General features: G+C 36.6%; 1 protein-coding gene across 1 annotated transcript in view; it reads right to left on the reverse strand.

Moving 5' to 3' along the window:
* The window catches only part of LOC107747233 (dedicator of cytokinesis protein 9-like), a 106,942-nt gene that overhangs the window by 62,260 nt on the left and 27,829 nt on the right, over positions 1-16,853 (reverse strand). The window contains exons 2-3 of the mRNA XM_016561685.1: positions 8,549-8,665; positions 557-646 (exon numbers count right to left, since the gene is read on the reverse strand). Of these exons, the coding sequence (XP_016417171.1) occupies positions 557-646; positions 8,549-8,665 (207 nt within the window). The remainder of the gene's footprint in view (positions 1-556; positions 647-8,548; positions 8,666-16,853) is intronic.

The following is a 16,853-nucleotide window of genomic DNA, read 5'->3' on the forward strand; positions in this document are numbered from 1 at the left end:
ATTATATATGTAGTTAATCTGTTAAAAGGTGTCAGGGGAAATGTCAATTATATATGTATTTTATAAGGCGTCCCTTTTGAAGGCAGCTTCTCAGGCAGACAGAGATGAAGCTCACTAGGTTTTAAAAACTCACGTTAAACCATCTGTTCGATATATTCAACTGGAGAGCAGGCATGTGTCTGCCAGTAACATCAGTGTGTGTGTCTGTACTGGAATAGTTCGGGAGTATCCCATGAGTTTGTACCTATCTGGCAGTGAGTCTTATAAAGAATTGGGAATATCTGCAGAACAATGGAGCACTATTCTCCTCTGAGCTAGGAGTGAGTGTGTAACGTGAAATGAAGGTCAATCTCGGACAAAGTCCTCTCTATAAACAACAGAGGAAATCCTCCGAGTGCAGAAAGTATGTGTGAGGACGTAAAATGCTCAAATACTGTTAAAGAACAATAGGTGCTGTGCTTTTCTGTCTTACACGCACACAGTGTATGACTGTAAATGTGAGACAGTGAAGTTATGAATTCAAAGAAAGTGCTCTGTAAGTGTGTGTGTGTTTTACCTCTTGTACAAACAGATTCTGTGCCTCTCTCAGTGCGTGTGGAGGTATGGAGGGGTAGAACGTCCGGATCTGTCGTGGCAGTGTACACACCTGCAGAAGAAAAACACTGTTATAATCAAATCTATACTATCTATAACCACATCTATACAAAACCTGACATCTGATCCAACAAATTAGGGATGGCCACGAGTACTCAGAAGCGACAACAATGATCGATCAGGAAAATGATCACATGATTTTTAAAAACACGTATTTTCTCTTTTTTTCTGATTGGTTATGGCAGCACCCTGGGTGATTCCTTGAGGTCTGATTGGTTAGTGTTGGGGCAGCATGTCGTCCAGACTGCGTTTTGGCATGTTGTTATGTGAAAAGCACATCCACAAGAGTGTTACACATTCTGACTAGCGCTGTCTAGATCACATGTGCATTTCCATCCGTTTTGTGCAGATGCAAGTCGTAAGATTACATTTACGTTGCATATATAATGCATTTAGTTAATTAACTTGCTAGCAAAGTGCTTCAGTGCAAACAAATACACAAAAGTTACAGTATGACTTTGAAAAGAATGACTTTTGTTCAGTATAACTCCCCCTGATGAGAGTTTTCTCATGAGAGAAACAGGACAAACGAAGCGGCAGGATGAGCTCGACCACAGTTTCGCAGCAAAACTCCCCAACCTGACTCACGTCCGCCAGATCAGCAGGACTCAAACAGCCAGGTTCAGTTCTTATGGACAGACAGTCTCCATCCATTCAGTCAATAAGAGCATGAAAGAGGTCAAGCTTTGGCCGGTTTGCACGACTCGATTAGATTGTAGATGTGGTAACTGCACAAACTGACTGCAAAAAAGCATCTTTCTCAACTGATGGCGAGTCAAAAATTTCTGTGCACTCAAAATAATTCAAGCACATGTCTTTGAGATGAATGAGAATGCAAGCGGTCTAAACATATAGCCAAACCACTACATTAACATCCAGCAAACAGCGAATCAGAGTGCTGCATGAACTTCTGTTTAATCAATCAGAACTCATTCTCACACTCTCAAAAACAAAACACAATACTGCAAATAATATCAGAACACAGTAACATTTCAAGAACATTCACCAGCCAATTACTTAAATATTATTATTATAAAATATACTAGATAAAATGCATTAATTAAAATGAAAAATTACATTCTCCTTATGCAATCAGCACTTTTAAAGCATTTTATTTGATATGAATGAAAACATACAATATGCACTGCAAAAAATAAATCTGTAACATAACTGGCAGCTTATTACACAGGACATTATACATACATTTTTACAAACATTTCCGTTAACTCTAAAACACAATGCAAAGCAGTGTAAAATTCAAACTACTGGTGAAACCTGTAAAAAAAATAATTACAGAAGAAATCCTTCAAGTTATACAGTACATTATGCCCTATTTTTTTGGAGTGTGTCATACGGTCCCAAGACTAATAATCAGGATTATAACCATTTAACTAAAACTAAAACCATAAAAAAAATGCATTACTTCAAACAAAATAAACACCAAAAGAATTAAAATATTATTACAACATTTTATTATTATTACAAAATACAAAATAAATTACATCAGGTAGCATTTCTAATTTTTGTTCAGTTTAAAGGCACAATATGTAAGATTTGTTTATTAAAGTATCCAAAAACCACTAGAACAGTGTTATATATTTTGCTGACTTGTGTACTTACATTATCCCAAATGTTTCGAAGAATGTTTAAATCCAGAGAAATAAGCAATTTTAACTAGTGTAACGGACCGAATAACTAAACTAAAAACTAAAACTTAAAAAACTAGGCTATATGGACATTTAAAAAAATAAACTAATAAAAATATCAAACACAACAAAATTACTAAAACTTTACTAAAATGAAAATAATAAAAAAATAAAAAACAAACTAAATAAAATGTAAAATATCAAACTATAATTCTATATCAATTATATAATATAACACAACTAGTAATCAAATATTCATTATCCAATTAATTTTTGGTGGCTAAAGACAAATTCACAATCTTTTGTTTCCCTTTTTTTCCATTCATGCCAAATGAAATATGTCATGTGCCCTAAACAAAGTCCACTGAGATCTGAGACTGTCTGTTTACCACAAATGCTCTTGATGTTTTATATTCAGAAGGAAAGTGTCTCTATGTCACCAGGGTCAGTGGATCTCAGAACCAGCGGAAAATAGCGTTAATAGCATTCCAAAGAAAAAACACACAATAGAGTCCTCCTGTTCCCAAACTTCCTTTCCTGAAGCCCTCACTTCCTCCTGGAAAGATGCTAATCGCAGGGGGTGAGAAGAAGAGGAACACTGCCATAGTCATCCAGGAGCCGCGCACACACTCCCAAATACCATGAGCACACCACTACAGGACAGAAGTGTGTGAGTGAAACTTTAAGAGCTAATGAAGATTCAGGCAGTGGTTGAAGACCTGGGTTGGTAACCTAAAAGGTCACAGGTTCAAGGCAAGCTCACTAGGGGACACGTGGGAAAAGGCACGTCTGATGTCACGAGATTAGCAGATTAGCAGCACATAAGGTACTTTAAGATGGTAAACATGTTGGTCTGTTGAGGAACAAGCAGGCGAAGCAGTGCCCCAGCAAAATACTCATCCACTAGAAAGACCTCAATCAATAATAAATCATAAATATGAACCTTTACAATCGCAAGCAACATAGTCCAGATTCATATTCGGATTTATTACTGTTCGCCACTGAGAACATTTACTTGCAGATTTTGCACAAGCAGCCTTGTGAAGGAAGACCAGCTGTACAGCACTTTCATTTGAGAAGACTATTAGAATGGAGATGGAAAAGGTCAAATGAAAACTCAGGTTAAATAACCTGTTGGCCAATAGTACAGATGATTATTGTTAATTAATCGAGAGAAGCAGAAATTGTGATCACGATTTAAATACAGTTAATCGTGCAGTCCTAATTCTGTTTCTTTCCATTGTGCATTGTCTAGGTGTTTCTGAACATTGCAGTGTGTCTTATGTAAATGCCCCCTAAAAACAAGTCTGAGCAGGGTCAGGTGAATCTGAAAACCTGATTATTATCTAGTCATTAAAGTCTAGTCATTAAAGTATTATCTAGTCAATCTAGTCATTTTTTTGTAAAAAAAAAAATCTTTTAAGGTTTTGTAAATGTATAGCTTTGTACATTCTTAACAGTGGCACCAATGGGAATTGCAAAAATGACTGATATCCAGCAGGTTTCCCAAACATTGCCCTTATTTGTTCAAACTGGCAGTCCTGCCTCAAACTCACTGGTAAAGCCAGAAATCAACATCAACAAGCAATGTTTTTAAAGCGCTATAGGGTAAACTATAGGGTGGACCATATATTCAACACTAATGGCTTATGCAATGCTGCAGATTTAAAGTTAGCATTTTTTAAATTCAGCTGAGGTCACAAAGATCTCCTATTTGTCACGTCTTCACAAGATTATGAATTTGCAGGTCAGAGTTCACCAAACTTTCGAAAGTTTTTTAGAAAATTTGCATGGTCTTGTGTTTCCTGTCTCCTGCATTTGCGTGCATTTGAATAAAGGACAATTTACCAAAAAATCCAGTGTGACTGGAAAGCTGCAAATGGACCAGACTTTATACTGGTGAAAAGTCTGAATCTGCGAGACTAGTTTGGACTGGTTAGTGCTTGTCTACGCTTATCCAGTATTAGCATGGTGGCATGTGTTAAAGGGATTGTTCACCCAAAAATGAAAATTCTGTCATTAATTACTCACCCTCATGATGTTCCAAACCCGTAAAACCTTCGTTCATCTTCGGAACACAAATTAAGATATTTTTGATGAAATCTGAGAGCTTTCTGACTCTGCATAGACAGCAATGCAACTGACACGTTCAAGGCCCAGAAAGGTAGCAAGGACATCGTTAAAATAGTCCATGTGACATCAGTGGTTCAACCGTAATGTTACAAAGCTACGAGAATACTTTTTATGCGCAAAGAAAACAAAAATAATGACTTTTTCAACAATTTCTTCTTTTCCATGTCAGAATTCGACATACATTCATGACAGTACCACGCATGCGTCCTGGTACTCTCGTGAATGTGCGTCAAAGGCTGACACGGAAGAGAAGAAAGTAGTTATTTTTCTTTTCTTTTCTTTCGGTTGAACCACTGATGTCACATGGACTATTTTAACGATGTCCTTACTACGTTTCCGGGCCTTGAGCATAGTTGCTGTCTATGCAGGGTAAGAAAGCTCTCGGATTTCATCAAAAATATCTTAATTTGTGTTCCGAATATTAAGGAACACAGTCTTATGAGTTTGGAATGACATTAGGGGGATTTTTGGGTGAACTACCCATTTAACCTGTTAGTGACAGTAATAAGTGTAATAAAATAATAAAATAACGACATTATTCATACCTTTAATAAAAGCTTTCATCTAAAGGAGCTTTAGGCACTGCAAACGGATGTAAGGGCTGTCCCTTTGGAGCAGTTTAAGTGCTTTGGTGATAGAGCAGTACTGTGATCTCAGATCCTGGGTTATCTTAACTGGGAAATGAGTCTGTGCACTTTCAAAGCCCGGTTAATTAACCATCATGCTGTCAAAAACCCACTTTTGCGGTCTCATTTCGCATTTCTGTATACTTTTGGTAGTTCACACATAACGTGTATGACTGTTGTGTTCACATCTTTTGCATCGTCTCATTCATGAGCGGCAAGTTTTTAAGATGTTGTGTCAAGTTAAACATTTTTTTAACTTTTACACGCAGCACCGTCCATCAACGTCAGTTCTAAAACAGTGGACCAATCAGAAGACCTCGGAGGCGGGGCAAGCGTTTGTTTACAGTAGAGCCGTTGAGCGGCATTCTGCACTGCGCTTTTTTAAAACCATTCCTGAGCACTGTGTCTCACGTTTTTAGACGCAAAGATGCATTCTGTGTGAACGGCCCCTTAGCCTTATATTTTACATTTTTTCTACAGTTAAAAAATGAGTGTATCTGAAAAATAAAGTATTTAGTAGATACTATGAAACTTAGTGATCGTTATAAAAAATGTTCACCATAGAATTAACTACATCCATCATGTTTTCATTGTCATGTGACCTACAGCATCAGTTGCATCATTTGACTGCCATTCATAAACCCTTTGTGTGGCTTCATGGGATCGTACAGTGTCCATTAATTGCGCAATCCTAAATCTTCCCATAAGTAGTAGATCATCTGGGTCCCTTTCACCTACAGTTTTTTTTAAATATTATGAATGAATCCCAATTTAATATGTAGTTTAAATAGAGATTAGTGGTCAACCGATATTGGTTTTTTGACAGCCGATGCCGATATCTTGGAAAGCAGGGTGGCCGGTGGCCGATATAAAGCCGATATAATTGTATTTATTTTATTTTAAATAATTTGAAAATGGATTACAAAATTAATGTGTTAAATAAACATACGTATACTTTAGATGACAAAGTATTTTTCACAAATAAACAAATATTTAATAAAAATATAATTAAAAATTACATAGAGCACGCAATGAAAATGACATGAATATGGCAGTGGGCAAATGCATAAAGCGCAGCATCTATGTGCTATCGTGCATCTCCAGTGAAGCTGAACTCTCCTCTTGTGAGCATTCAATTCACACGGATCGACCGTCACGCAGAGAACACGCGATCATGCAGGATACAAATGCACACTTCACAAGATCTCACAACTGGATCCGACTAAGTTTGCAAGGTTTGTGAAACTAAATGTTAATTAGTCATTCAAAGATTTGTTTAAATTATATAAATGCGTATTTGCTATTAAGTATTATAATGTTTTCCTTTCTAATACTAATAATATAAAAGCAATCGTTATAATACTTTTTGTATACATTTTCATTCCTTTGTTTAACCGTTCTATCTGATTATTAGACAGATTTCTGTCCATATTAGACAGAACTGTTAACGACGACAGCGAACAAGAGGGAGAATGTGAGCACTGTGTGCTCAGGCGCTGCAGCTCTCAACGCCATCAAAATAAAAGTCTGGCGCGCTGTCGAAGAGGGCGCGCTGTCGATCAGCCAAACAGGAAAACTTATCGGCCGATGCCGATATTTAAAAAAAATGACAAATATCGGCCAATATATCGGCCTTGGCGATATATCGGTCGACCACTAGTTGAGATGCAGCCTGGATCTCTGTGCTGTTGGGTAGGAGATGATGTTTTGATGCAGCACGTCTATGGACATCAGAAACTGTGCGCATTCTAGAGGATTTCAGTGGACAACATCTCTGTCAAATGGACTCTGTGTGCAGCTGTGACAGTCAGACAGCTGTTTACTATACTCGTTTATTGTATGACAGCCTTGAACCTTTTTTCTGAGAGCAATGACTCCAGCTGTACAGTGTGATCAGAGCCGGTGACCCAGAGAAACAACACGAGACACTGAGCGAGAAGAGGCCGGGAACATCTGCTCTGCCGGTCAGGATCTCTGTGGAATGTGTCAGTGTGCCGGCCGATCATAGATCAGGATGGACAGAGCCTGGTGTCATGAGATCTGTGGTTCTCATTGTTCACAGATTAAAGCTAAAATGTGTCATATTTCAATGTTACTTCCTGTCCCAGAGACAATGACACACGGACCATGAGTAGGTTGACGTTCTGAAGAGTGTAAACACTGTGGATCTGGGACCGGTTTCCCCAGCTGTGGGTAAATTACAACTTAGGCTGTATGTTACAACTTACACATTACAAAATATGTTTTGTGTTGCACCATTAAACTTGTTGAAACATAATTCTATCAATAAACTAAATATTTATGAACGCCTCCATCCAGGAGTAACACTTGGAATAAAATATCAGATTGACTGAACTGCATCAATAAGCTTATGTTTTACCTGACAGATGCCAATCCTTTACACATATATGAAAATGTTGACATTTACATTTTAAGAAAGAGAACATTATTTGAATAAGTTACTTTGATAATGGTTCTTCAACACGTATTTGAATGGAAACATGTTTACCATTAGTTACGTGAGACAAAAGATAGAATTAAAGATTAACTGAAATGAACAGCTTTTTAACACGATTTCTGCTCATGTATATGAAGGTTAATATTGGATCATTGAGAGTAAACATTATATGCGACTATGCAATACATAGACATTACGATGTTCTGCCTTAAAGGGGCCATCGGATGTAAAATTCACTTTTACAAGTTGTTTGAGCTGAAATGTGTGTTGGCAGTGTGTGTAAACAACCACCCTATAATGATAAAAATCCACCCAGTGTTTTTTTTTAAATCCAGTCCCCCGATATGCCTAAATGCGTCTATGTTCGCGCGAATCATTCGTGATTCGGCTTCACCTTCAGAAGAAGTGAGTATAAGTTTTTTTAATGAATTTTGCAAATCGTCTTTCCTAATAATGTGCTAGTTAGCAAGTTTCACGATAAATGCGACTAAAGTTTACAGTCTCTCAGAGAACTGCGCATCACTCCACGGAGGGAGAGGGGCGGGGTGAGCAGAGCTCATTAGCATTTAAAGGGACATGCACCGAAACGGCTTGCTGTGAAAAGAGCTGTTTTTGACAGGGTAAAAAGGGTGTTGTTTTACACTACCATTGAGAAATTTTAACCAAAGTGTGTTATAGACTTTTCATTAAGACCCTAAAGAATCATATCAACTTGTGGAAAATGGGCATCCGATGACCCCTTTAAAAATAAATGGTGCAACCAAACAAAAGTACAGACTTTTAGAACCTAGCTAGTAGTGAAGTGAAGTAGATAACATTTCTATATGTTATATGTTGAATTATGCTTTTAGAAAAATGACACCACAGAGTTTGATGTTGTATTCCAGCCGTTGCAGTGTTTAAAGTCTAGTGTGACCACATTTTAAGGCAGGAAAGGACATCAGAGTGACATGTAAAGTGACCAACCACTGTTCACATTTATAGGATACCACAATAAAAAAAAATCACTGGAAAGTCATAGATAATCTGACCTGAAAATCCTCCAGAGGAAACTGCAGCATGTCCCTGAGTCCATCGCTGAGGATCTGAGTTTTCCTCTGCACCAGCACACTCTCATAGTCCAGAGGCTCCACCACACGCGGCTTCACCTGAAAACACACAAGCACAAATTCAGCACATCTTACAGATATCCCAATTCTAATATCGCAATATGTTATAGGATGGTGCTCACATTTACTAATTAGAGGAGAAAAGGAGGTTAAAAAACTGAATTAGCACAATCAAACGAGGCAAGGGTTGATCTGTAAAGTCCAATTAAATATTATTTCTTAAAAACCTCAAGCAAAGCACCTTAAGATACTCCATTGTGATTGTACCTGTTTCTAAACAGACTCAATGGTGTTCAATGGCAATATTGTCTAAAAAGTCAAAGAAATTTCCTGAGCCCCAGTAAAAGTTCAAGAATGTAAAATCCATTTCAAAAGGTGTTTTAATAAAAAAAAAAATTACATAAAATGTTAAATAATAAAATAATTTCTTATAAAATAATACATTTCTGTAATAAAATAAATCAGTGATCTCTACAGAATATGAGTGCTGGATGAGGATCTTAGTAATATGTTTTCACTGATATAGGAGGAATCTGGGAGTGTGTGTGTGTGTGTGTGTGTAAGACTAAGTGAGATAACACAGTCCACTCACACATCTGGGAGTGATATTGGCAAAATGACCTCAGATGCAGATCTCCAAGGAGACGGCGTTGTTTTGATGATTACATCATAACTGGATAGACCAATCAAAGACCAGAATCCCACCCAAACACCATGAACTAGGGCTGTCGCGGTGAAGGAATTCCCCTTGCGGTAATTTTGAGTGGCTCAATAGCGCGGTATGCGGTATTATCGCCATATATATATATATATATCAAAGAGAGACAAAATGAAAAACGCTGTTGAAATCATTTTAACTTTGAGCGCCAGGTTAGAAGGCTCAGCTGACCAATGCTTCGATGCTAAGACAGAGATTTGACTTTTCTTGGACATGACTACCCATTTTCACAAATATATATGACTCGCAAGTAATCGCACATGCTCAGTTGATCTCTCTCTCATTCGTTGTCTGTTTAATCTCAGTCCAAATCAGCATGGTACACATTATGTTATCATTACTAACTTGCTCGTCAATAGCGTGGTATTGCGATATTGCGGTTATCGCGACAGCCCTACCATGAACATCAGCTCCACTGACTGTACAACAGATTAAAGCCTCCAGACACCACATAAAACAACCATCAACCAGTTCAATCCCAGCAGTGTGTGTGTCATGAGCATACAAACCCAGGTTCTCAAAGTCAGGCTGAGCCAGGCTCACTGGAAATATGTGCATGTGGTGGCATTTCTTCAAAATGATATTACATTGCTTTTGCACATTTTCCAAGTGTCCAGTGAGTGATGCTAAAAGTGTGTTCAGTTTTATCTGAAACAGAATGTGAATATACGTACACAGTTCTAAAAATTAAACATCCGATGAGTGACATTAAATGGTTAACACTATTGCATTTGAAAATAATGTACCACCCGAAACAAAAATTTATTTGCTGAAGCAACCAAGCAAATCTCGTTTCTGCAAGTTTTTGAGCTCTTTTATCATGACTTGCGTTTCATGGGGCTTGTATCCGACTTTGCATCACAACTTCAGCGCTGTACCAGGTGAGCTACCAAGCAAGTTTACTACGGCAGAAAAGCCATACATATGGAGCTGTTTATGTGATGCAAACAATGAAATTTATTAGTTTACAAATCATGCGCTATGGTAAAAGTGTTTTTAGGTCATTATATGGTATTGTGCAAGATACCAAACAAAAATAGATCTTTATTAACTGACAATCTGCCCCCATAATCATTATTTGTGTGAAAAGGAATAAAAATGGTTGGTGTTTTACCATTACTAGTGCTCATTTCAGCTGGAAACTGCAATTACTGCACATTTTTTCTTTTGCAAAACGCTGAGAAACGCTGTCCAGTCAAATGAAATGAATTGGATGTGTTTGTATGTGTGTGAGAGTTAATATTCGCATTTCAAACATTCAGCAGTTTAATCTTTAACACATATATGAGAGACCTGAGTTACAGTCATATGACTGACAGGTGATTTTATTATCGCTGATGAAACTAACTGCACAAAAACTAACTCATTCTAGAGCGATTTCAGAGTAATGACCTACACAGAGATGCTACTAACTTCGTTTCACTTTTCAGTAGCGTCAATGACAGTGACTGTTTTCACAATAGTGTAGCTTTTACATTGAGCTGCCTAAAATGGGTCGCTGTACATGACAACCACTAATTTATTTTAAATGGTCCTTCAAGTGCATTTGTAGAGGCACAGTTATTTCATGTAATTTCTTAATGTACTGTAAAAATGTGCACATATTACTATGTAAAGCTACTTTTTTTTTAACAAATCATTTAGATGGAGTATAGTATGTCACAGCATGTGTACAAACACAAATGGCAAACACACACACACAAACACAAACACACACACCTATATTTATTCCTGGGAACATGAATAGGACAGTGTTTGCACAGTTGTGTTGTGTTCAAAATGGCATCAGAGTAATGCACCAGTTACTGTGGCTAAGTATATGTGTGCACTTATTTTGTACACAAATTTGTACCAAGAAGTGAGTTAATTCTGACAAAATCTTCTTTCAGGGACATTCTCATTAGTAAAATTGCTTTTTTGTTAGGGTTAGGTTGTAGTATTTATAACTAGCTGTATCTAGAAACAACAGAAGCCTATGTAATGTCCTCATTTAGATATAGTTATATTTTGCGATAGAAATTTCTAACTGAAAACCAATCGGAAAACACACACACACAGTGCTCAAATGTGACAGTGCAGTCTGATAGAACAGCTGTGTGAATGTGTGTTTATTTCTTTACACTGCTGTACTCTGAAACATCCAGTCACACTCCAACTGGACACAACAGGCCCACAAATCACAGCACACTCTGCATCCAAAATAAAGTTCATAAGTCAGTAGAACAGCAGAATATATTGGACTAAAGTGACAGCAGGAAAGACATATACACGTGAGATGATGGAAGCTTGTGTGATCTCCATATGAATCATCTCAGCACATTAATCTCTCTTTTCTGAGGAGCAGTGCACTCTACATTTTAAAGCAAACAGCCTGAAAGCTGAGCTCAGCTCTATTGTGTGTGTAGCAATAGAAACACAGGAGAAAGATACAGTATGTGGGCAGTGACAGTCGGGTGTGTAGTGTGTGTGTGTGTGTGTGTGTGCACATGACAGACAAAGTGAACCTGCATTCATGCGATAATGCTGGAAGAGACATTTGAGACATTTTTTAACCCTTATGAACCACTGGACACTATTGTTTAAAAGTTTGGGGTCAGTATGAATTTTTTTAAATGGTTTTAAAATATCTCTTATATTCACCAAGACTGTATTTATTTGGTCAACATTTATATATTTATATATCTTAAAATGTAATTTATTTTTGTGATGTTAAAGCTGAATTTTCAGCATCATTACACCAGTCTTCAGTGTCACATGATCCTTCAGAAATCATTCTAATATACTGATTTGCTGCTCAAGAAACTTTTCTTCTTATTATCAATGTTGAAAACAGTTGCTTAATATAAAGTGGGTCTGGCTTATATTCAGCAAGAATTCATTAAATTGGGCAAAAGTGACAGTAAAGACATTTATAATGTTACAAAAGATTTCTATTTCAAATAAATGCTGCTCTCTTGAACTTTATTTTCTTCAAAAATAGTATTAATTAATAAAAAAGTCTTCAAAAAGTCTTTAATTATTGGGTTCCTAAATTTAAATTAATCATTTGATATAATGCACTGATTAAACTTTACCCCAAACTTTACTATGTAAATACCAAGGTATATTAATACAGTATCATATCAATTTTATATATCATGGTATGATCTTCTGACACTATTGTACCATACCACTACACGACACGTTTCAACCCCAAAAACAACTAAACCGATCCAGTTTACAGGCACTAAAGGCTTAATCAATAACTTTAAACAGCCCTTCTGTCACAACCACACCTCAATTTTTCATGAAGTTTTATGCTTTAATTTAACTTGCACTTCAACTGTCATGAAATCAATTAAAAGTAAAAAAAAAAAAAAAAAAAAAGGTAAATCAAAGTCACATTAACAGTCGACCATCAAAAAAAATGTTGACTGGCTATTAAACTACACTTGACATTGTTTAAAAAAATTTACTGACTATGAATATGCCATAGAGTTTATTTAAAAAACTGATTGACAGTTTCACAGATGATTAACTATAAAAATCAACCTGATTGACTGTAGAACTATCATAAAGTTGTTTAAGCTTTTTACTACAAAAAAAAAAATCAATAAGATTGATCAAACTATTCCACTCAGATTTCTCTCACTTAAAAGGCAATGAAAAGCATCTCTGATCAGACTGACAGGAGCTTACACGAGCGCACTAACCTTCCCCTGAGGACCCGCACCGTCCTGCTCTTCCTCCACCACAGGGACATATTTAAACTGCTGGGGAGACTCGATCACCAGCTCTTTCTTGGGCGCTTTCCCCGTCTTGCCCTGCATGACTACAAACTCTTTCTGTCAGATAAACTCTCCACATCCAAAACGGTCCTGTAGAACGTGCAGTGGTGCGCCTGCGGAGTGACAGGAATCACCTCTCGAGATCCCAGACAGCAGGCAGATCTCAGCATGTCCAGCTCTCTCCAAAACACACACTCACACACTGGACACAAGCCTCACCTCACGCTCTGACTGGAGACAGATGCCCCTCCTACACTCCAGTGCCGACGGGAGTCACCATACACTCACTCGCTCGCACATTCCTCCTCACGGGATCCACCTGCACGCTAATCACAGTGTCTAACACACACACACACACACACTCACACACACACACACACACTCACACACACATTCCATGACAGACACCCACAGGAAAGCTTCCTCAGACGCTGCTCTTCCATAAACCTCTTAAAGGAAAGCCAAGTTACATTTCATTGAAGTACTTCATTAAGATGGTTTTGCTCAAATTCTTCACAGGACTTCCCCACAGTAAGAGTATTTGGCTATAAAATGAATGTGCACAGATCAGATACTTTGGTCTTGGAGAAATGAATGAGAAATCTTTGCCATCTTGATAAATCGAAGTAGGGTTGTTATTGTTAACTACATGTAAAACCATTAAAAATCACTCACACACTCGCACACTCACACTCCATGACAGACACCCACAGGAAAGCTTCCTCAGACGCTGCTCTTCCATAAACCTCTTAAAGGAAAGCCAAGTTACATTTCATTGAAGTACTTCATTAAGATGGTTTTGCTCAAATTCTTCACAGGACTTCCCCACAGTAAGAGTATTTGGCTATAAAATGAATGTGCACAGATCAGATACTTTGGTCTTGGAGAAATGAATGAGAAATCTTTGCCATCTTGATAAATCGAAGTAGGGTTGTTATTGTTAACTACATGTAAAACCATTAAAAATCAGGTAACACTTTATTTTACAGTGTCCTTGTTATACATGTTAAACTTACTACAGTAATAACAGTAAATCATGCATAATTATAAGCAACAAACTCTAATCCCTATAGTAAGCAAGTATTGTTACTCAAACCTAATTTATGTTAATTCAAATAAAACTGAAATCAAATATAAATATTACATGAAAAATTTAAACTAAAGCAACAATTAGAAATGTTGGCTTGTCAGCTAACTGAAATCAAATAAGTTGTGAAATTGTAGTGTTAAGCTTACTACAACTGAAATAAAATAAAGCCTTGAAAACACTAAAAATAATAATAGAAAATTCAAAAGGACAAAACAAAATGACTGAAACAGACTAAAATTCCAATAAAATTGAAAATACAAAAATAAAAGCTATTTCAAAACCTAGAACATCACAGGTTATAAGTTTGAGACACTATGGGATCTCTCATGAAACTATAGGAAGAGTGTGTTTTTCAGGAGACTAAACCATTTGCTCTCCATTTTCTCTCTCGTTGTTGTCTGAGAGAAACGAGTGAGATGTCAAAGATAACTCTATTGTGATTTTTCTTTCCTGCAGGCAGGATTGAGAGAGGGTTTTCTTAGTTTAGAAGCACTCTTAACTATTCAAAAGGGCCTCAATGTAAACCAACAGCCTAAAGAAAACTATCAGTGTAACATTCTTAATCACTAATGTCAAACCTAACATGATGCATCTTAATGCACCAACTTTCAAAATGAATGGCATTTGAGAGCTACAGTAGAGTATTTATACTTTGTTACTTTACGTATGTAAATTTTTCATTTTAATTTTGGGAAACTTTTACTTTACTACATTCCAAAGCATTATTATTACTCTACTACATTTCATAAAAACATATTGTACCTCGTAATTAAACTGAAATAAACGGAACAAAATCGACACGCTTTCCAAGGCGTGATAATGTCCGATTTGTGAATGAACTCATTATTTCCAAAGAATCCGTTGAATTGGTTAGAAAATTGCAATAATCTATTCATCAAGGAACTGGACAAATCTAATCACAGCTGTCCTTGAGTCAAAAACTCACTGATTCAGTGAGCGAGTGTGAGTGTTTGTGTCTGACTCAGAATGAATCAAGAACTGGGAGATCCTCTGTGTGTGCACAAAATTAAGCAACATTTGTACTTTTACTTTAGATTTGTGTACCTCGTCCACTGCTGATGTGTGTGACAGAAGTTTTAAACACGTCTTCTGTCTCTGTGACACACCCTGTTTATTCATCTGCTGAGAGGGAATTCCACACACACACAAAACAAACCCAAACACACTGTTAAGAGTCCACAAAAGGTCAGTGTGTGTGTGCTATCTTTTACTATACAGAGACATGAGGGGGAAGGTTAGGAACTAGCACAGCTGTGCTCTCACACACACACACACAGACAGATCTTGCCCGTCATAAGCTTATACTTGCTCACTCATGCCCTGAGGACAACCCCTTTCTGTGTGTTTAAGTGTGTGTGAAGGGACAAGATGACTTAATGCTCTGATTTTTCCGGAAGCTATGTGAGTATGTGTGTGTGTGTGTGTTTGTGTGTGTATTTGGTTTTGTATGTATTTAGACAGTGGCCTCAAAAGTCACATAAAAATGTATATAGGTAATAAAATACCAAGTGTAATTAATACTAAATTAAGACGGCACAAGCTAAATCTTTTAGCAAAACATTTCACAAAAAGATGTTTGTTACGTTTGCAATTATAAAACAAATATTGTATTGATAATTAATAATTGTAATGGACATCCACTTGCAATTACTGTAAATCTTAAAAAGTATATTTTAAAAAAACAATATAATATTAATTAAGTAAAAGGCCACTTAAGTGTACTTAGTTTTTTCAACTGCTTACAAACATTTTCTAAACTTTGCCTCTTTTTTTCAAAACTTTACACACAAATTCAAGAATTGCACACACAAAATGCAAAGTGCCTCACATCTCGTGCAAAATGAAGCACTGCATTCAAAATATCACAAAATATCTCAAAAGCAAACATTTGCAAACACCATTACCATAATATTAATTCCGGTTAGATTTTTGTGTGTTACACAGAGAATTATGTGTTGTGTTTTGTAAAAAGTGTTTTATGAAATTGAAAACTGAGTCAAAGGCCGAGAATTAGTGTATGGTTTTGCGGTGTATTTGGTGTGAGGTTCTGGTGTTTGAGTGTCAGGTTTCAGAAATTGTGTGACAAGTAAAGATTTTGTGTGTAAGCAGTTGAAAAAAAAAACTGTAAAGAAAGTTCATTTTTGTGAACACTTTCTTTTCTTTTTTCTTAACACACGTAAGTAACCTTTCAAAAAGTGCACTTTGTAATAGTTTCAAATTATACGTTTTACTTTAAAGTACATTTTAAATCATTATGTATTAATCTTTTGTCATGCTTTTAAAAAGTACACCTATTTAGATGTGTGGACTAAAGTACATGTAAAGTACTTGATTATTATTAATTTAAACTGTAGTGTGTTTACATTTTCCATTTACATTTAATCATTTAGCAGACGCTTTTAGCCAAAGCGACTTAAAAATGAGGAGAACAATAGAAGCAATAAGACGAACGAGAGAGCAACAGTATACAAGTGCTGTGACAAGTCTCAGCTAGTCTAGCACAGTACACATAGCTAGTTTTTTTTTTAATAGAATAGAATAGAATAGAATAGGTAAGTGCTAGTATTAGTTCGTCAGGTGCTGGCAAAAAAGATGTGTCTTTAGACGTTTTTTGAAAATGGCCAAAGACTC

The sequence above is a fragment of the Sinocyclocheilus rhinocerous genome, unplaced genomic scaffold (assembly GCF_001515625.1).
Source record: "Sinocyclocheilus rhinocerous isolate Xijiao unplaced genomic scaffold, SAMN03320098_v1.1 scaffold2184, whole genome shotgun sequence".
NCBI lineage: Eukaryota > Metazoa > Chordata > Actinopteri > Cypriniformes > Cyprinidae > Sinocyclocheilus > Sinocyclocheilus rhinocerous.